General features: G+C 48.4%; 9 protein-coding genes across 9 annotated transcripts; 6 read left to right on the forward strand and 3 right to left on the reverse strand.

Annotated features, from left to right (window-relative positions):
- Positions 1-1,680: 1,680 nt before the first annotated feature.
- Positions 1,681-2,166, forward strand: VFPPC_10775 (ribonuclease H1; the record flags this gene model as incomplete). Its single annotated transcript, XM_018289086.1, has 1 exon — positions 1,681-2,166. One exon carries the CDS (start codon positions 1,681-1,683, stop codon positions 2,164-2,166), a length of 486 nt encoding a protein of 161 aa, XP_018138278.1.
- Positions 2,167-3,896: 1,730 nt separating this feature from the next.
- On the forward strand, positions 3,897-5,849 carry VFPPC_10776 (Zn(II)2Cys6 transcription factor; the record flags this gene model as incomplete). Its single annotated transcript, XM_018289087.1, has 4 exons — positions 3,897-3,940; positions 4,007-4,323; positions 4,392-5,281; positions 5,343-5,849. 4 exons carry the CDS (start codon positions 3,897-3,899, stop codon positions 5,847-5,849), a joined length of 1,758 nt encoding a protein of 585 aa, XP_018138279.1.
- Positions 5,850-5,886: 37 nt separating this feature from the next.
- VFPPC_14826 (iron-sulfur cluster-binding protein, rieske family domain-containing protein) lies at positions 5,887-7,369 on the reverse strand (the record flags this gene model as incomplete). Its single annotated transcript, XM_018292594.1, has 5 exons — positions 5,887-6,081; positions 6,147-6,372; positions 6,438-6,616; positions 6,676-6,974; positions 7,036-7,369. 5 exons carry the CDS (start codon positions 7,367-7,369, stop codon positions 5,887-5,889), a joined length of 1,233 nt encoding a protein of 410 aa, XP_018138280.1.
- Positions 7,370-7,868: 499 nt separating this feature from the next.
- VFPPC_10777 (sarcosine oxidase) lies at positions 7,869-9,225 on the forward strand (the record flags this gene model as incomplete). The annotated part of the gene is made up of 2 exons (XM_018289088.1): positions 7,869-8,971; positions 9,033-9,225. The coding sequence occupies 2 exons, from the start codon at positions 7,869-7,871 to the stop codon at positions 9,223-9,225; spliced, it is 1,296 nt and encodes a 431-aa protein (XP_018138281.1).
- An 813-nt stretch (positions 9,226-10,038) lies between these two features.
- VFPPC_10778 (monooxygenase) lies at positions 10,039-12,191 on the forward strand (the record flags this gene model as incomplete). Its single annotated transcript, XM_018289089.1, has 8 exons — positions 10,039-10,097; positions 10,149-10,168; positions 10,229-10,327; positions 10,386-10,455; positions 10,508-10,887; positions 10,957-11,490; positions 11,548-11,712; positions 11,764-12,191. The coding sequence occupies 8 exons, from the start codon at positions 10,039-10,041 to the stop codon at positions 12,189-12,191; spliced, it is 1,755 nt and encodes a 584-aa protein (XP_018138282.1).
- Positions 12,192-12,482: 291 nt separating this feature from the next.
- Positions 12,483-12,929, reverse strand: VFPPC_10779 (subtilase family domain-containing protein; the record flags this gene model as incomplete). The annotated part of the gene is made up of 1 exon (XM_018289090.1): positions 12,483-12,929. One exon carries the CDS (start codon positions 12,927-12,929, stop codon positions 12,483-12,485), a length of 447 nt encoding a protein of 148 aa, XP_018138283.1.
- An 803-nt stretch (positions 12,930-13,732) lies between these two features.
- VFPPC_16796 (cupin domain-containing protein) lies at positions 13,733-14,441 on the forward strand (the record flags this gene model as incomplete). The annotated part of the gene is made up of 4 exons (XM_018294549.1): positions 13,733-13,885; positions 13,948-14,005; positions 14,063-14,226; positions 14,286-14,441. 4 exons carry the CDS (start codon positions 13,733-13,735, stop codon positions 14,439-14,441), a joined length of 531 nt encoding a protein of 176 aa, XP_018138284.1.
- Positions 14,442-14,606: 165 nt separating this feature from the next.
- Positions 14,607-16,310, reverse strand: VFPPC_10780 (C6 transcription factor; the record flags this gene model as incomplete). Its single annotated transcript, XM_018289091.1, has 1 exon — positions 14,607-16,310. The coding sequence occupies one exon, from the start codon at positions 16,308-16,310 to the stop codon at positions 14,607-14,609; it is 1,704 nt and encodes a 567-aa protein (XP_018138285.1).
- Positions 16,311-16,917: 607 nt separating this feature from the next.
- Positions 16,918-18,225, forward strand: VFPPC_10781 (monocarboxylate permease; the record flags this gene model as incomplete). Its single annotated transcript, XM_018289092.1, has 1 exon — positions 16,918-18,225. One exon carries the CDS (start codon positions 16,918-16,920, stop codon positions 18,223-18,225), a length of 1,308 nt encoding a protein of 435 aa, XP_018138286.1.
- Between the last annotated feature and the right edge of the window lie 1,628 nt (positions 18,226-19,853).

A 19,853-nucleotide genomic window follows, 5' to 3' on the forward strand; every position in this document is an offset into this window, starting at 1 on the left:
TCACATGGCAAGTCATCGTGCTCACGGCTATGCTGTTACAGGCTGGCGTTTTATCACTAACACCCCGACAAATTGATCGGTGTGTGCTGCCATGAAGAGTTCAATTAGACAATGATGGTGTCAAACAGAGCTACCAAAAATCTGTATTTAGCAAGGGTAATTTGTGCTTCTTTCAATCAAGATATGCGATATAAATTGAACCGGCCCAGGTCGTATATAAACTGAGTCTGCAAACACTGCTTCACAGGATTTGGGATAGAGTGAGAAGTTTCGCCTTTGTGTGTCCTTGTGTCCCTGCACCCCAGCTCTGGCCTCAGGATCATAACAGCTAGACGCACCACCGCCTTTGGCATCGACAGATATAAGCTGTCATCATCTGGGGCAATGTTGAGAGAACAAGACATATAGCATCGCGGGCACTCCCCGAGGCGACTTTGTCACACACAGGACAGGCTGCAAGAAGCTGTCTGAGCGGGTCGTTACCACGCTGTTGTTCTCGGCATGGGCCGCAGAAGATCTCGTGGTCGTGATGAAAACATCTGAGGAGCAAATCCTCTCCCTTGTCCACTGCAGCCAGCTAGGAGACATGATAACCGGTTGCACTTCTTGCAAGCCGCCAAAGGTGCCGCGCAGTCTGGGCACGCTCCGGATACGACTGTAACTGAAGACTTGGCTTCTACTTTGACCTTCTTGGCTGGGGCAGGCTGAGACGCTTCGAAATCGGCTAGGCGATGCTCGTAGGCTTCGATGGCAGCGGCGAGAACCCGATGCCGCTCTAGCTCTGCCAACCGCTGCCTCTCTTGTTTCTCACGCTGAGCTCTCTCCTTATTACGACGAGCCTCTTCCTTCCGGTCAGGGATCCGCTAAACCCATTCCTGAATACGATCGAGTAGAGGGATACAATTCGCAGGTATCAATGCATACCCTGGCTGACCCTTATTGACTTTTACTCGCCGCCGCATGATGTCAACTGTGTACGCGGCCGACTGCGAGGGCTGATCAGGTTCGCCCTCGACACAATTCAGGACGAGGGCCTCGGTCGATCCATCTGCTTTGGGAATATAGGACAAGCGGGCGACTGCCACCAGGTATCAAATTGACCAACCTCGATGCACCGACCTCGCGCCAGACAGCCCTGGCAACACGTGCAGCAGCAAGCCGCAGATCTGGAGGTAGCGTAGTGGTCAGACTGATCCATCTGGAGCTGCGTGGCATATTGATCTTAACGAGCAATAGATCAATGATTCTAGGTTCGAGTTCAAGGACAAGATGGTCGGAAAGCTGCAACGATTTGATGGATGGTCTGGTTAGCGCATACACATTCGATTCGATTCGATTCGATTCAATGTGCCACCAGGAATTGAAAATGGTCAAAGTCGATATCTGGAGGTTCCTTCCATGGCTCTGTCATCTCTCTTCAAGTCCCTCGAGCAAACGCAGCTGTTTGTTTGGCTGCACCATACTAGGTCACGTTTTTGGAACATTGACATGTCCCGTTTGGCTGATGCAATCAATTCCTCAACAAAAAAATTGACACGTCTCCGTGAACTTAAACCTTATTATCTGCCGGGATACCTCATACTCCTGGAAAAAGCCGTCAAGCCTCTCCATCACACCTTCTTATGCAGAACACTGAGCCATCACATCGCATCCTCGTCAACGCTACCCAGCCTCGCCATCATGGTTTACATCATGGAAATCTACACCGACGGTGGCTGTAGACGAAACGGACAACCAGGAGCAATAGGCGCTGCTGCAGCCGCTTTCAAGAACAGAAATGGAACATACGATATTGCTTGGACAAGATCCTTACCCCAGGATCCCCCACCCACAAACCAGCGGGCTGAAGTCACAGCCATCATTTTGGCGCTCAAGCAAGCCTTGAAGAAGCGTCAAGATCTTGACACAAATCCATATCTAAATGTCAAGATCTACTCGGATTCCAAATATGCAGTGAACTGCATGAAAATTTGGATTTACAAGTGGACTAGAAATGGATGGATCAATGCCGCAGGCTACGAGGTTGTGAACAGAGATCTTATTGAGGAGGCTTCTGATCTTGATGATAGGTTGAAAGAGGTGGGAGACGTGGATTATATCTGGATTCCGAGAGAGCAGAACCAGTATGCTGATAGATTGTGCAATGAGGATATGGACAACCAATGACACAGTGATGGGAATGGTCTGGTCTGGCTGAGCCGGTTGGATAAGATCGTTAAGAGTCAGGTTGCGGTAATATGAGGATGAATGAAAGTATATTTTATTACCTGTAGTCGGCCCTGCGGTCGTCGTTCTTGCCTTTCTCGCTGTATCCATTGTCTTTGGCACACTACACGATCCGCTTGCAACCTGTACATCGACCGAGACCAAGATCCTTGAATCGGGCAACAAAGGACGCTTGTTTTTCTATTTTAGCAAGCAAATTGATGCGAGATTAGGTGTGATTTATGCGGCTACATCGACGTCTCTGGCATTCGTATTTGGCATCTAGCATTCTCAACCTCGGTGGTAGGACCCTTGCCCATATTTAAGCTCAATTTCTTATGTAACTAACTTTACGTACTACTCTATTTAGGTATAACCGAGCACCAATAATACTCATAGAGACTACTGGAAAATAAACACTCGGTGCTACTCACTCTCTTGCTAGCTTCTGAGACTAATTTATTATATTGCGCAAGTAGCCTACAGGAAACAGATTCCTTTCTTGTTTGGTCGGAGGAGATGCAATTGTTCTTCAGATCCCCAACACATTATCGCCTTCATACTTTTCACTTTTCTACCAGCTGATTTGCTCCCAGCTTGGCAGATGATCAAAGAGATGAACCTACTGGCCTCATTCATTACGCTCACACCTTACGGCAAGGCCAAGGCTAGCTGGTTCGTCCTTTGGTCTAACACATTGCCTATCCCGAATGCCTCCGTTGAGGAAGACTTTAGTCAGTTAAAGCTTGTTGACATTCAACATTTGTGGAGTCGTTCCTAGGCCTCCTCGATACAGCCTCCTGTCCTTTGCTGATTCGACTAGCCCTGTGGGGTTGTGGTTGTACTCTAACTGCCGTATGGATTCAGCCGGACTTACGCGGCTAATACACCCAAATATGGTCAGAAGACCCTTCGTCAACGTGACGTTAGGCACAGTTTCGGCACATCGAAAGTTTGAAAGCCACCAGACGACACCTCCCCCGCACTGACAATGAACTCATGGCCCCCCGACTTTGGTGGACCCCGATCATCGGCTTAGCACGTTGGCAGGTTCAGTTGTTGACCTTATCTCAACGTGGCGGACATAGACCGCTTCCTCCCACTCCCTCCTTTTCATTGCTTCATCTTACGGTGGTGGATGGGGGAGATTCGGAACAGTTGCGCGCTCGGAAACGGTATCCCGTGATGGATGGTGGCCGCTATACCAAACGAACACGACAGGCTTGCGAGCCTTGTCGGTATGAATGCTTCGGAAGACGGTACCTGCTGGACGCGACAGCTTCAGCTGACTCTGTATTATAGGCGGAAAAAATCACGATGTCCCGGAGAGCGGCCGACATGCTCATATTGTGAGCGTCTAGGTCAGCGTTGTGTGTACAACTCCGGCGGTGATAATTCGGAGACTGGTCAATTGAGGCACGATAGGAAAATGGTTTGGCTGTCTGATTTCATTGTTAAACTTGTCGCTCACTTGACTAATGTAGATTTTAGGAGTATCGCATTGATAGCCTTGAAGGGAAAATGGACCAGCTCATACAGCGGCTCAGGTAGGCCGTCTCTTGACAAGAATCATACCAGCAGCTAATAGACCTAGTCCTGTCGGTGTGTCTGCCCGCCAGCCCATAGCGCCATATCCATGTCCAAGCACAACAGCAAGGCCAACAAGTGCAAGATCATCGAGTCATGGAGACATGCCGTGGTGGAACGTAGGCGAGGAGCGAGGCGAACAACTCTTGTATGTCTTTACGAGCTGACTCAGTGATGTGGAAGTTGACTGGGCCATTAACAAGTTATCTTGTAGTGATTTACTCGTTCCAAAAGAGAACTTGTTAGCAATGGGCCGGCTTTACCTCACCTGGTGTCACGGGCAGCCTATTTCTCTGTTCAATCCCGACATATTCTTGGAATCTCTCACGTTTCGAGACCTCGAGCTAATACTCGCTCTACAGACATTGAGTCTTCGATATCCCCCAAGCACTCTCACGCCACAAAAGCGAGAAAGGTTGGACTCAATGGAAAAGGAAGCCAGAAGTGCCGTTATGAGTCGAATAGCCAGCTCAGAAGCCGAGCTTTCAACGCTACAGACACTGTGCATTCTGAGCATGGTAGAATTTGCTGGTAAGTCAAAATGCTGCGCAAAATTCTACACCAGTAGCTATCAGTTGTTAACTCACGTGCTTTCGCAGACGGCAAGGTTGCTCAGGCAGGACTGCACGTAGCTATTGCAAGTCAGTTAGCTCAAAGTGTGCAGCCTAATAACATGCTTGGAGACGCCCAAGAGTTCAACGATTGTGTCCACAGTATTGTTATGCTTCAGAACCTTCAAGGATGTATACCGCCATCAACTGGCCCTGGCAGCGCGCTGTCCGGTACCACTACGCCATCCATATCCCAAATTCGCGCTGCTGCTCTTTCTGGCATAGAACCACCTGTGCTGCCATCGGTACCGAGCCTCGGATACAGCCAAATGGATTCCGGTATCATGAAGTATGCTCTGGAGCTCAGCGAGGCATGGAGAATGGCTAGGGCTTACGCTGCGAGTCGTGTAGCCGCAGATGCACTTCCGCCTTGGAACCAACACTCAGACTACTCAAGCATCATGCATCTCCATCTAGAGTTTGACTGCCGTGTGCCGCTAAAATACCGTTTTGCTGCTAATAAATTTGCAGAACAAGACCAAGACTCGTTAGAGCAGCGGCGTGATTACTGGGGTCCTTGGCTCTTTATCCAAATCGTTTATGCCGTCATTCCGTGTATACTCAATCATCCATTCCTACTATCAATGAGACTCAAAAACTTCCGATATACTATACCGCAATCATTTATTCACCACTCTTTCGAATACATCAACCGACATGCCGGGTGGATAATGTATTTCATTAACCTGCTGGAAAAGAAGTCATTCTACATCTCAGACCCGTCACTAGCCCATTGCATTGCTATTGTGGCTACGATACATCTCCAGCATAGCTTTGTCAAAGATAAAGCCCTTCGGGATAAAGCTCAGCAGGGGTTTGAGAAATGTATGGGGTTTTTACGGCGGATGGGCGGAACCTGGCCCTGTGTGTCAATCATGGTTCGTATATTTGATGGAAGAGGACTGCATCCACGGATTACGAACGCTGACGGCCCTTTAGGCTAATAACCTTGACAAACTAAGGGAAAGTGTCGGGGAAATCCGGTCTCCAAACTCGCTCGATGACGAATTTCTCGGCGGCCGCAGATCATTTTCCATCGACGGCCAGCTGCTGTGGGATATTCTGATCTATGAACGGGCCGGGAGACCAGACGCAGGTGCTGACCAGTCAATTTTTGGCAAGACGTTGAAAGTAGGCTCCAAGTCTCGCGAGGATGATGTGCGGACAAGTGCGGAATTTGACCTGGTCGGCTCGGCTGGTATATCTGGACACAAGGCGGTATCAAAGGAGACACCAGCTTACGCACCAAATGAGGACATGCCGCCAACCCCACGGGTTCTGGAGAACATTGAAGAAATGGACGAAAGCACTCCAGTGATGGGAGTATCTGTTGAAGACAGGTTTTTTGAAGGCATTGGTGGCCTGGATGGGCAAGAACATTTGTTTTTACAGGCAAATGACTTTGGAAAGGCTATTGATAACTGGCTAAGCTTTGATTCATTCTAATTACATTATCCATGGCTACTAATGATCAATCTTCTGACTACCATGCCAATTCGCAGTTTGCTTTACGGCTCGATTCGCAATCAAGCCGGCTGCACAAGTCTATGTCCGCTTGCATCGTGGTTGTGACCTTATGCTTGGGTACTGCTGGCCAAATTTCAGCTCCGGCTGCCTCTTCTGCTTCGTGATGTGTTGTCACCAAATCTCGAGTCAGTTTTTGGAAGAACAAAGGGCCCTGCGCGACAAGTTAGAGACGGAAACAGTATTTTGTCGACGATTGCGGAATGGCTGGTATCGTACCTTTTCTACCCGAGGGTGTAACTCGCCATTCAAGAAAACGCCGGTGTTGAGATTCTTCTGCGCCCCATTGCACAGATCCTTGTCTTCTCTCATGATGTTCTTGAAAAAATCACTAATCTCGGTGAACTCGGCATCAGTGGCATCATCGTGCCTGTATACCTCGTATTCCATGTGCGTCTGTGTCGCGGATAGGGGAACACAGCGTTGAATGAAGAAGAAATGTGGTCTATTTTGTGCGGCCATGATTAGCATTTTATCCTTACTCTTGTGGTCGGTCAGGAAATTACTTACGTGACAGTCATCGAGGCATTCGGGTACAGGTATGTGCTGACATTACCCAGGCTCTTAGCCTCTGGGTCTTCTTTGTCTACGGCATAATGTTGAATATGACCACCTGATGTTTCCACCCAGTATTTAGTCAAGTCAGTGACTGCAGGAAGTGCAGGGTGTCCGGTAGGACAATGGTAGCACTGCATCATGTACGTTAGCACAGGTAAAACCGCAAACAGATGTAGTCTTTGTCCCTAACCTCGTTGTAATTGTCTGCAAGCACCTTCCAGTTGTAGTCTCCAGTCATTTCCCATTGGTGATCAAAGTGATACTTATCCATATCAAACTTCAATAACCGTGGTTGAAAGTCTACTGTTGCGAAATCCTGCTCCCACGGAACTGATGGAGTATCATTTGCATCCAGGTTTACCCAGACAAAGCCCAAATTATCAACGTGCACATGCACACGATAAAGGCCATTATCTTCCTTCTTAAAAGAAGGAATTTCTTGGTATTTGGGCGCCTTGGCTAAGTGGCCATCAAATCCGTATGACCAACCTACTCAGCTGGTTAATATGAGTTCGACTACAGAAAAAAAGACAAGCATTCGTCCACTTACCATGATACTTGCAGGCAAGAACGGATGCTTTCCCGGAATCCTTCTCGACGATGGGGTATGCTCGGTGCCTACAAACATTGTGATGTGCACGAATTTGTCCTTGGCGATCTTTGATCAAAAAGAATGTATACCCGGCTTCGGTAATTTTCACAAAGTGACCAGTGTCTGGAAATCGAAGCTTATGGGTGATGAGTAACCACTTCTTGGAAAAGATAGCCCGGCGCTCTAACTCGTACATTGCAGGGGATCTGTACCACGCTGCGGGCAGGGCTTGGCCTGTTTGGGACTCGTCATCGCCCTTCTCTGCAGTCTTTCCAAATCCGAACCAGCTCATGGTGCTAAAATAGAATAGTATTCTTATTTTGACGATGATGAATAACAGAAATGTGTTTTTGTCTCTTTCTTCAACGACCGGACACTACAGCCATCTTCCACAAGAGCTACGGCTTCAACTCTATTATACCCAACTCTCGCTCCATCCACCACGGTATCAAGAACCGTTACGCCGTTATCAGTGTCGGGACTCTCGCTGAGGGTCCGTGAATCCCAAGACATATGAGCCGGAATACGGACCGTATCCGTCCCCACTGTTAGTTGTCTCTACTCGTCTTCCGTGCCCACCAACCACTTCACGATTGGACAACATGTAAGCCACAGAAGCAGGATGGCAAGCAATGCATTAGATTTGGTCAATGAGGATATGGCTATTTGAAAACGAGGGGCATTGGGTGACTTATTAAAGACTTTGGACATACCAATGGAGAACAACTTCGACATGCTACGTGGCGTGTCCGACAGTATTGTATTCGGCGATAATCCTTACAGTGACAATGATGTCCGATAACACACCTGCTAAATCACAATCCGTGGTAATTGTTGGTGCCGGAGTGTTTGGACTGTCAACAGCTTTGGAGCTGACAAAGCGAGGCTATACTAATATCACCGTGTTAGATCGCTATTTGCCCCCGGCGGTTGATGGCAGCAGTGTGGATATATCACGAATCATCAGATTTGACTATGGCGATCCATTCTACAGCAAGCTAGCCAGAGAGGCAGTAGAAATATGGGCAGCGGAATACCCTGACCACTATCACCAAGTTGGGTTCGTCATGCTCAACGAGAAAGGCGGATTTGAGTACACGGCCAAGTCAAAGCAAGTCGATGAGCAGTTGGGCAAGACTATTGAAGAGTATGCAGATGCAACTCAGATGCGTTCAAGGCGCCCCGGTATCCCTGGCAAGCTTGAAGGGCTGAGTGCATACTACAACCCTAAAGGAGGATGGGCGGACGCTGCATCCAGCATCGCTCAACTGGCAGCTCGTTGCAGTGTTGCAGGTGTTTCCTTCGTCACTGGTCGACGAGGAACTGCCATTTCCCTTAATTACCAGAAAGCCAGGGTTGTGGGAGTGAATGTTCTTGAAGGGCCTCCGATACACGCTTCGCTTGTGATCTTGGCAACAGGAGCATGGACAAATCACCTCTTACAAGTCGGACATGCTAGCTCGGCATCAGCGCAGCCTGTTGGATTCATTCAGTTGACGGAAGAAGAAGCTGCACGTTTGAGAAACATGCCAGTTATGATCAACTCGAATAAGGGGGTATTTGCATTTCCTCCAACGCCGAGGTCCAACATCCTCAAGGTTGCTCGTCATGGCTGGGGATATGCCACAAAAGTCAAGGTTGATGACGGCCACTCCCCAGCTCGGGTAATTTCATGTCCACAGCGAGACAGCAACAATGCTCGCAACTCTTACATGCCAGAAGATGCTCAAGAAGGGCTTCGTGATGGTTTGAGAGACCTGGTTCCCGAATTTGCTGAGCGACCGTGGTCTCGGCTGAGATTATGCTGGTATTCCGATACTCCGGAAGGAGACTTTGTTGCAGACAGACACCCTCAAATTCCAGGGCTATTTATTGCCACTGGTGGGTCGGGACAGTATGTCATTGTCAAGCTCAACTTCAATATTCGAAGAAACTCTTACTAACAGCATATTTAGTGGATTCAAGTTTCTCCCAGTTCTTGGGAAGTACATTGTAGACTGTTTAGAAAACAAGGCTCCAAAGGAACTGAGATGGAAGTGGAGATTTAGACTGCCCTCCGGAGCAGGCGATGTGGTCAAGGTTGGAGATGGGAGCCGTGGTGGACCGCCTCTTAGACTTTTAACTACAGTAGAACAAGCCAAACTATAGATTTATTGAAGATGGACGGGCCATGGTGTTTGGTATTGGAGAGTTTCATTTTATTTATTCTACTAGTCAATAGTCCATACGGACGCACTACTTCATAACACAGCTGTGTCATCAAAATTGGTTCAAGAGCTTACTGGCGGTGACCATCTGCATCCGTTAACTAAAATGATATAATCAAACTCCAATCTACACTCGAATCACGCATGCCACCAAAAAGTACAATGAAAAGTATCTCACTTCGGAAGGGTTGTCTCCCCTACTCAGTTCATGTGATAGTCGGGTGAGAACTTTGGGCCCTGACGACCGTTTCAAATCATTAAATGTGTCAGTGGTGAGTATGCTAGTTGGCCTAACCAAAGACTCCATATCTGGGCAGGAACCTACTAGACTGTAAATTAAAGCACAAATGCCTGAAGTGGTCTGGTAGTGTGTCAGCCCGCCCAACTTATCACACATCCAACGGCGTCAATGCGTACTATTCTCGGCGCTTCAATGCTCACCTGACCCAGCAGAGAGTGGTCACCTGGGTATTCACCGCTCTGTGGCTGGGATTTTGTGTTTGACGTAGTGGTGGTAGTCATATCTCAATACGAGTCTGGACCAGAGTCGACAGGATCCGGAACTTGGGTCCGGCCCGGACGGTCCGCCTCACTTCGACCAGCTCAGGATTCACGGGCCGTCGCCGACGTAAAGATAATGCAGGGCTATCTTATCTCAAGATACAATTGAGAATAACACAGCAAATGTATAGCAGCTTTCCATCACATCATACAAGATTTTATTTCTTTCACATGAATGTAGTACTTGCTCACCATGGACAAAGCTGAGACTTCGTCAACACGACGCCTGAGATGCACTATTATCGGAGCAGGGTAAGTGGTCAAACTCATTCCTTGAATATATGGCTCTAATTACGGGTGCAGGGTTTCGGGCATTTTGATGGGTGAGTGGTCCTACGAGATTTTATTCCATCCACTTTCAGAATTGAACCTAACTATCTTAGCCTGCAAAATTCGGATGCATTTGGGGCCATTCGTAGACTTTCAGCTGTTGGAGAAAAACTGCGAGCTAGGTGGTACATGGGAAGAGAATCGTTATCCAGGTATTCAATACCAGTGTTTGAGACTTGACAGGCAAGCTGAGGTGCTGATTTCTCACAGGCTGCGCATGTGATGTGCCTAGTCACTGCTACCAGTTTTCTTTTGCGCCAAATCCTGACTGGTCTAGGCTGTTAGTTGCACCCCTTCATTTTAAGGTTACGCAAAGCTTACCGACGCATCAGATATGCATCCTCATTTGAAATTAAGAACTATTTGAAAGCAGTAGCCAAGCGGTTCAGCCTTGATGAGCACATCAGATATAGCTGCAAGGTAGTTTCGGCAAGCTGGTCTGAATCCACATCCAATTGGACGGTTACAACAGATCATGGAGATACCATCGTATCTGAAATCCTCGTCAACGCCGGTGGCATCCTGAACAACCTGCAGATGCCAAAAATAGACGGTTTAGATACCTTCGCTGGTCCGATTCTTCACACCGCGGCCTGGGACTCATCTGTCGACCTCGAAGGCAAGACTGTTGCGATTATCGGATCTGGCGCGAGTTCTATTCAAGTACTTCCACAGCTTCAAGTGAAATGCGAACACATCAATGTTTACATTCGTACGCCGTCTTGGATTTGCCCACCAGTCGTGGTACCTAACGCTGGGAATAATAACCATACTTATCTAGAGGAAGAAAAAGAACTTTTTAGAAAGGACGAAAACAACTACATCACCTTGCGAAAAGAAATAGAATCTCAGTTTAATGGAATGTTTGGGGCGTTTTTCAAACTAAACCCAGAACAGCAGGATATGCGGAATCGTTTCGAGGCTCGGATGCGGTCCATCATAAAGGATGAGGAGCTACAGCGTCATCTCATCCCTCCATTTGAGGCTGGATGTCGTCGAATAAACCCTGGAGAACAATTTCTAGTTTCTATTCAGGAGCCTAATGTTCAGCCTGTGTTTGACTCCATCGAGAAGGTCACGCCCAGAGGAATTGTTGCAGGAGGCATTGAGTACCCTGCCGACGTTATCGTCGCTGCAACTGGATTCAACACAAGCTTCAGGCCGAGATTCCCCATTATCGGCCGAAAAGGTATCAACTTACAAGACCTTTGGGGGAAAGATCCGATCTCGTACTGCGGAACAGGGGTATCTGGCTTTCCAAATTATCTCATCTACTTGGGTCCAAATACACCAATTTCTAATGGTAGTCTGATGGGTAAGCAGCTTCTTTCTAAATTATGAGTGGTGTTGTCAGCTAATTATTGTCGTTTAGGACCACTAGAGGCAACTAGCGACTACTTCATTCGACTGCTTCAGAGAATGATCCGACATCGAGCCTTATCATTTGATGTCCTTCAAGGCGCACAAGACGACTTCGACAACCACACCAGAGAATTTATGAAAGGAATGGTGTGGACTGGCACTTGTCGCAGCTGGTGTAAGTAAATTTACTCAGTTGGTCAATGGGCATGTTACTTACAAGATTTAGTCAAACGACAAAATGACGGCAAAGTGACGGCATTATGGCCGGGCAGCTCATTGCACTATATGCAGTGCCTTGCCGAAGACAGATGGGAGGATTATGAGTGGAGATACGACAAAGAGCGCTTCACCTACTGGAACAAGGGCTTTTCTTGGATCGAGAGACCCGAGATGGATCAAATAGGGTTGCAAGTGCAGGCATCAAAGGAAACCATGACCACGCTGCCAGCATCGACCTCAGATTTAGCCTACTATATCTGCAAGGCAACAAATCTCTCGAGATCAGAGATGGGGTTAAATGCAAAGAATAATACTGATATGTTTGGAGACGCCAAACCAACGCCAGACAATGAGCTGGAGGAGTATGACAATCTTCCAAGGGATAATGATATTGCCGCATCTGCGGACCGGTTTTGTATCACAGTACCAGTTTAGTCGAGGGCATATTTAGCTGTGAATACAAATATAAGAACATAAACCTTTCTGGCTCATATGATAACCACTAGCTATTCTCTTTTCAAAGCACATTGTTACCAATGATGACGGTGCTTGGTTGTAACCAGGTTGAGTGCTTTGTCATACCTCATATCAGTATCAACTGAGGTTGTTATCCAAGGTAAAGGCAACAATCAGAACCATGAGTCTCTTTCATTCCACCATGCTGACTCCCTCACTGTAAAACTTGCATCCCCTGCTATGCAACGACTACAACTCTATGCTCGGGTCTTAGGCACCGATGCCATTCTGACCGAGCAAGTTCATCGTGTTTCTGGGAACCCCTGAAATAACCCCATTCAGAGCAAGGCCCTGAAGAAATGTGCACATACTGCTCGCAGGCTTACCCAGGCTCAGGTAGTAGGCACCAATACCAGAAATGTGAGGAGCAGCCATGGACGTGCCGTTTTGCAAGAAGCAACCACCGCCAACTTTAGCAGACAACACACCAACGCCGGGACCATAAATGTCAACAAGGGGGCCAAAGTTAGAGAACCGGGCATGCGAGTCTGAATAGTCAGTGGCACCAACAGTACAAAGACTAGGCTCGGACGCAGGAGACCATCGGCTTGCATCAGTTGCATCGTTACCAGCAGCAGCTACCACAAAGAAGGCTTCCTTAACCAACGCAGCGGCGGCATCGCTCACAGCCTGAGAGAATGGCCCTCTCAAGCTCATATTCACAACGACTCCCTTAGGGCAACTTCGGGTAGCGGCATCTCTAAGGATGAAATCCAGACCGGCAATGATGTCAGAGTTGGGGCCAGTGCACGGAAGACCGGTGATAAGTACGACGTGACTCACCCCAGTCCATTTGTGGCCAAGAGAATATTATTGCAGTCCACTGATACTGGACACAGCATGTATTAGTCTAGGCTGCTTTACCATTGTAAGCTTATATCTAACACTGTCTCCCCTAGATATATCGTCTATCTGGGTCTGTTCAATACTATTTTTGAGAAAAGGTTGGGCTGTATCAAACAATTTTAGTCGAATCCAGTCAATTTGTGGTCTGGGACATTTCATTAGATCAGGGTCCCATGCAAAACGAGTAGGTACGGCTCAATTATTATTCCCAGTTCCTTATTTGTGTCTTGGCATGCATGCGAATCCTCGAATCCGAAATTAGTGGGCTTTGAGCAATCAACCACGTCTAAGAGGGGAGATTTCAACGGATATAACCAAGAAGATTTTCTCTCTGCATCAGCGAAGCGTTTTCTTTTGTCATAGCAAATGACCTAGTGGTCGTTTTTGGTGTCAACCCCGGATTTTGGTGTGATTGGCACTAACAGTAAGCCACCCGGAATTCAACTCAGCTCCGACTCGTGATCGGGCCGTCCAAGCCGATCCCAATCATGCGGACTTCGTCCCGCATGGTTATGACGATATGGATGATATCGTACAAATAATCCACTTACGAGTCTTCTAAGGGAGTTGCGCTTCAATTCATACACCCGGCTCATTTGGACTCGTTCCTCACGATGGCACACTCTGTTCAATGCTACTTTTTGTCCCCAAACAAAGATGTGCCAAATAATCCGATGCCGGTGCTGCATTACCGCGGGGTATTGCCGATAGATGCTACCGAAGATGTAGTTACAGAATTTCTTACTGCAAATACCTGGGAAAAGAGAGTATGACACTACATAAGCTGGTTCGTAAGGTGCCCTGAGCAATACTAACACCTTGGGACAAGGGAGCCTGGGGCCACATCGGCATTCGCCATTTCCATCCCAATACCCACGAGTGCTATGGTGAGGCTGCGTTGTATTTCACTATCGTATGACGGAAGTTACAACTGATGATTGTAGGGATTGTCAGCGGCCGTTCTACAATGCTACTCGGCAAAATTGAAGACGGCGCCGGGGTTAAGGTCAAGGTGCAGAAGGGAGATGTAATCGTTCTTCCAGCCGGAACAGCGCATTCCAGCCTTGAGAGCGCGCCAGACTACTTTTATATCGGCGTCTATCCACGAGTAAGCCATAAAGTGCTGCAGCTACTACTACATGACAGTGACACTAAGAACTCTTTCAGCGTCATCCCAAATGGGTCAATGAGCACGGCAAGAAGCCAGCGACCCAGTTTCGCACTACCATCAGAGCGGTTGAGATGCCAGAAGAGGATCCAGTCTATGGCAAAGACGGGCCACTTTTGAAATTGTGGAATCCGCAGAATTTGGCAAAGTTATAATGTAATATCGGCACAGGAGCAACATGTCTCAAAGGTAATGGATTATATTTGCCAATGCTGTGTGTCATGTAATGGTACTGTCAGATAATACAATGTTTTCCCTGGTAACTCGTGAGATCCCTTCTTCATTCGTTAGGTAGCATGATGAACTTTGGAATTAGAACCCTATACTAACCCATTGCTTCCAGCATTCCAGAAGAATCCAGGACTAAGGAACTGTTCAATATCAAAGTACTGCAGATTTGAGAAATCCATCGGAAGCATGTCCATCCACTCTGCTCCATCAGACATCGGCGGCGATGTCTGCGACACTTCCTCCACCGCATTCGAGGGATAAACCTTTAAAATGTCATTTAATGCCGAGGCAAACATCTCTTTGCCCCTCTGGTGGAGCAAAACCAGTGAGCGGGCGGTCTTCAGGGCATCATCTGTCGCTTTTGTGTTGTACACTGCCGAAATATCCTTGAGACATTGCATTGCATCTCGTAGTTGAGAGATGGATGAGACTGTATCAATGGCGAGAAGAACACAGACAATTTGAAAGGGAACATACGCCATGTGATGCCATGGTGCGCGAGCAGCCAAAATGGCTTGCGCCGCCTGGATGCCGTTGGTTGTCAAGACGAGAATTTGCTGAAGAATGGCGTCTGAAAGCGAAACTTCCATTGATCGGAGTCGACGACATAGGCATAGTGCTAGGTTACATTGCGCAAGAACCGTAGGGGGGATGGAATGAACAAGCCCAAGAACCGTATGTAAAGCATTCTCCAGCTCCGCCGCAGTCGGTTTCCTGTCAGGGTCGAGCTCCACAGAAAACGGCAAGAGTTCTGTGATTTCGCTTGTAAAGTCTCCTGGGCGCGACATGGGCATAGCCATGGTTGCTACATTGGAAAAGGAAACACGAGTAAGGCCCATATCAAACGACATCCATATGTTGAGGTGTTGGGCAACAAGGACAATTCTCCGAGCGGTCTCAGCATCAACCTCTTGTCGTGTAGATGGAAGCGCAGATTCACCGGGCGATTCAATAGTAAGACCAGCAGCTTCGATCATATGCATGACCATACTACTTGCCATCCAGGCTCCATAGTGTGTTCCAGCGATCCTGAGATATACAACACGAAGTAGCCATGCCCGGATCATAGTAACCGACGCGGGCATAGACATGGATTGTTCAAGGAGTATCCTTGCGGATTCTACCAAATCCAATTCCACAGCATCTGACTGAACTTGTGAGAACAGAAAACCCAATGCGGCAATGCCGCAAAGGACAGCATCCTGAGCTTGTTGAACTATTTGGGTAGTCCATCTCAGTTGGATATGCCGTGCCACTTCGTGGCGGTCTATGAACCCATAAGTTGGGTCCACTTTCTGGAAATAGATTGCGGCCAGTTCCTGCATCCTTTGCAAAGGAAGTAACTCGGTGATAGTGTGATAAACGGGTATGTGCTTCACCTGGCGAGACCCAAGGAAAGCATTCCAGGCAAACGTATGCATCCGAGGGTTCTTCTTGGGGTCTAACCTTAGTGCCAGCTTGCGCACAAACGCCGATCCAGAGTTGGCCTCAAGCGATCGAGTCTGATTGTGTGGGGTTGCTGCCGATGCTGATACGACTGCATCTTCGGGGGAAGCCTGAGCGCTTGGACGAAGCGCCACCGGCGTGGGAGGTTTGATTGCTTGAGCTTGACCAGGCTGTTCGAGACCTCGATGTCTGCGGGTCTTCCTCGACTTTCCTTCCTGATATATACAATCATATTCAAATCTGACACATGTTCCACAAGGATGGGCGCCATCACATCTGCGTTTCAGATCTCGACAGGTCTGGCATGCCAACCTTGACCGCTTGCGACCCGTTGCTGATGGAGTCATGAACGCAAGATGGGGTCTCGTCGGCCTTGGCAAATTTCCAGTCGTGTTCTCCCAATTGGGGGTCAAAACAGTCGGCACGAGGGTCCAATGGTAAGTAACGGGATGAACGGGTTTTGTGAGCGCGTCAGAGACAAAGCAGGTGACAGGGCTGAAGCCGAGGGAACAATGGTGCATCCATCAAAATGATGGGGTGAGGTCCAAAATTGTCGGGCATCGGCGAGGATGTCTTGGTGAGAGGGTGAAGGAATCGCCGAAATAGGTTTAGCGTGGCGGGAGAAGCGGCAATAACGGGGACAAACTCATTGGCCCATGGCAAAGAGGAGGATATTCGGCAACAGCATTATGAAAAATGTTGCGAAAGAAAAGGAATCTCCAATGTAGTTTAGAGGCGAAGGAAGACTTTGACGCATTATCCATGTATTTCACCCCGGTTTAAAAACATGTACAACAGCACCTCCCTTACTCCCTTGTGCCCATCCATTGTACTGTGGTGACACGACTTTATTGCCATTTACAACAGCCAACCAACAAGACGCCGGCAATCTAAGAAACGTGTGCAACCCAATATACCGTCCGTGCCAACCAGGAATCCGTGATTGGTCTGAAGATGCAGCTACGTGGAAGAGAAGATGTCGAAAGCAACACGACGGCCACGCCAAACAACGAGGATCAAAATGGTCTAAGTGACCAAGAGGGAGTTGCCAAACAACTCCCGGTTGCACCAGACGGTGGTGCCACGGCTTGGCTTCATGTCTTATTGATGCATATTGTCTTTTTCAATACTTGGGGCGTGGCAAATGGATATGGCGTCTTCCAGGAGTACTACTCCCGAATGTTGGGACAGACTGAATCCTCCATCGCTTGGATCGGGAGCGTCCAGGTCTTCTTCTTGTTCGCCATTGGGGTCATCGCGGGACGTGTAACAGATGCCGGGTACTTTCACATCACTTTCACCTTTGGCGTAATTCTTCAGGTTCTTGGTGTCTTCATGACATCGCTTTGTGAGACATACTGGCAAATTTTCCTTGCGCAAGCTGTTTGTCTTGGCATTGGCAATGGCTGCACTTTTTGTCCCGCACTGTCAATCCTCTCTCAGTATTTCCAGAGATACCGAGCTTTTGCAGTTGGTCTTGCAGCGGCTGGTGCCGCAGTTGGTGGCCTTGTGTACCCTGTGTTGATACACTGGCTAATCTTTCATGACAATTTCGGTTTCCCTTGGACCTTACGAATCATGGGCTTTATTATGCTGGCCACATATCTACCCTGCATATTCCTCTTCAAACCACTTCTTCCACCACGGAAGACTGGCGATTGGACGGATAGGTCAGCTTTCACAGATGTCCCCTTCTTGTTCTTTTCTTTGAGCATGTTTTTTAATTTCTGGGGACTGTACTTGGCATTCTTCTATCTCGGAACTTTTGCTAGAGACAAGATTGGCATCAGTGAGCCGATTTACGTGCTCATGGTCCTCAACGGAATCGGCATTATTGGGCGAATTGCACCCACCATCATTGCTGACAGGTGGACTGGCATGTTGAATTTGTTGATCCCCATCAGCTTTCTTGCCAGTTTACTAGTCTACTGCTGGGCGGCTGTTAGTTCACCTACGGGACTCTATGTGTTTGCGGTCATCTATGGACTACTTGCGGCAGCCCTGCAGGCTCTCTTCCCAGCCGTTGCCACGACCATGACCCCTGAACCCAGCAGAACCGGTACAAGAGTTGGCATGATTCTTGGTTTTGTTAGTTTCGCAAATCTGACAGGACCGGCTATATGCGGTGCGATCCTCCAGAAACAAGGCGGAGACTACATTGGTGCGCAAATGTTTGGTGCCTCATCCATTCTGCTTGGTGCGTTTATGGCTTTGGCTGCGCGTATTGCCAAAGCCGGGAGTACTCTGAAGCAAAAAGTATGATGCTAGACGAAGGAATGAGGCACTTAGCAGCAGCAAGGAGTAGCTGTGTTGCCCAATTCTGTTACCAGCAAACCTGTCTGTATCCTGGCGATACGCATGGCACCACCTAATGAGAATATGCGGTAATGGGAGCAGGGTACTCATAACATCACACGAAATCCTCTGATGTTGGCCCATGCAGACGAGCCTTGCGAAAGCCTATGTGGTCACTGTCGGGCTGAGCTGGGAGTGCTTGATAGCAGGCAGTGGCCTGACACATTTGGCGGTCAAGTAGAGAAGCCAAGCCTGGGAGTCCGCACTGCAAACCGGCTCGATAGCCTCTCGCCGGGCTCATCAGCTCACCGAGGCAGTCGACAGACTTTTCTGGTATTGACATTTGTCGGGCAGACTTCGTCGCTCGGCACAGGCCCTAGTTATTCGCTTGTGCTGGCCTTAGGTAGGTTGGGGGGACACGACTTCGAGCCATGTTTATGCAAAGGGCTGCAAAGTAGATGCACCATGAATGCGGCTTCACAAGCCTTTAAGCTCGTAATGTGGCTTTTGTACCTGTGATGGAATTGCTGTGGATGGACAACGGAGCAGTTGGATATCAAGGATACGGCTTTGAATGGGTAATAATGAATTGTTGAGTGAAGCAGGGTTGCACTACGCTGCACGGTACACACCCTGTTTCCGTCACAGTAACGTGGCGGTCTGGTGTCCTCAATGTTTCGTTGCAGTATGCACTTGAGCCCATACTGTGAGATGGCGCAGGAGTTGGCGTCTAAAGTTCTTGTTCTGAGTACCTAAACTAGGCAGTCTACATTGATGACGGACAATGACGACAAATTTGCAACGTGGTGCGCCGAAGAAATTGACGCCATGGTGACAGTTAACAATGTCGACAACACGTTGTGCATAATTTTAACAACTACGGGTTATATTATAATTTGAGAAGCTCTTCTGCCCTTAGGTGCTTAATAATGTCTGCTTCTGCAACATTATGCGTTTGTCAAACAAAGATGATAGCGACTGCGCAATGGCACTGACAACGCTGTTTCATGGACCCTCGATGCTGAAAACACAATCAGATAGAGACGGGTTCGTCGATGGAGCGAAAAGCTCTACGAAGCGCACTAGTCGACGAGCGATGGCGTTGATGAGCCCGCCATCTAGCACAGCCAGTGCCCCCAATGGCGGACCAGAGATATCGAACGGCGAGCGACATCACATTAGCAGCATAGCATCACTTGATCCGCTGCTCGGGTTATCGAGTGACCTTCCTCGACTCGAACAAGAGACGGATGAGGAGTGTATTCCAGAGCTGGTTCGCGCCAGAGTAGCACGGGTACCAACTCGCGATGTGTACTGGGATCAAGGCAAGTACAATGCGGGCCATCCATTTATTTGCCAGGTCCGAGAGCTCATACACAATCGTAATCTCGGCTGTCCTCTCTGTGCTTGGTACGAATGGGGTCACCCCATTTCGGCAACACACAATATGGAGCATTGTAAACACCGCGCCGAAGCAGCCGAGGCGCGTCGATGGCTTGAGATGTTTCAAAACTTCAAAGCAAAAGGTGGTGGCCTCGGAGCGAGATGCGAGCACTGCAGGTTTCCGGTGACTCTCTGCTGGCGCACAGTCTACA

Source organism: Pochonia chlamydosporia, assembly GCF_001653235.2.
Source record: "Pochonia chlamydosporia 170 chromosome Unknown PCv3seq00009, whole genome shotgun sequence".
NCBI lineage: Eukaryota > Fungi > Ascomycota > Sordariomycetes > Hypocreales > Clavicipitaceae > Pochonia > Pochonia chlamydosporia.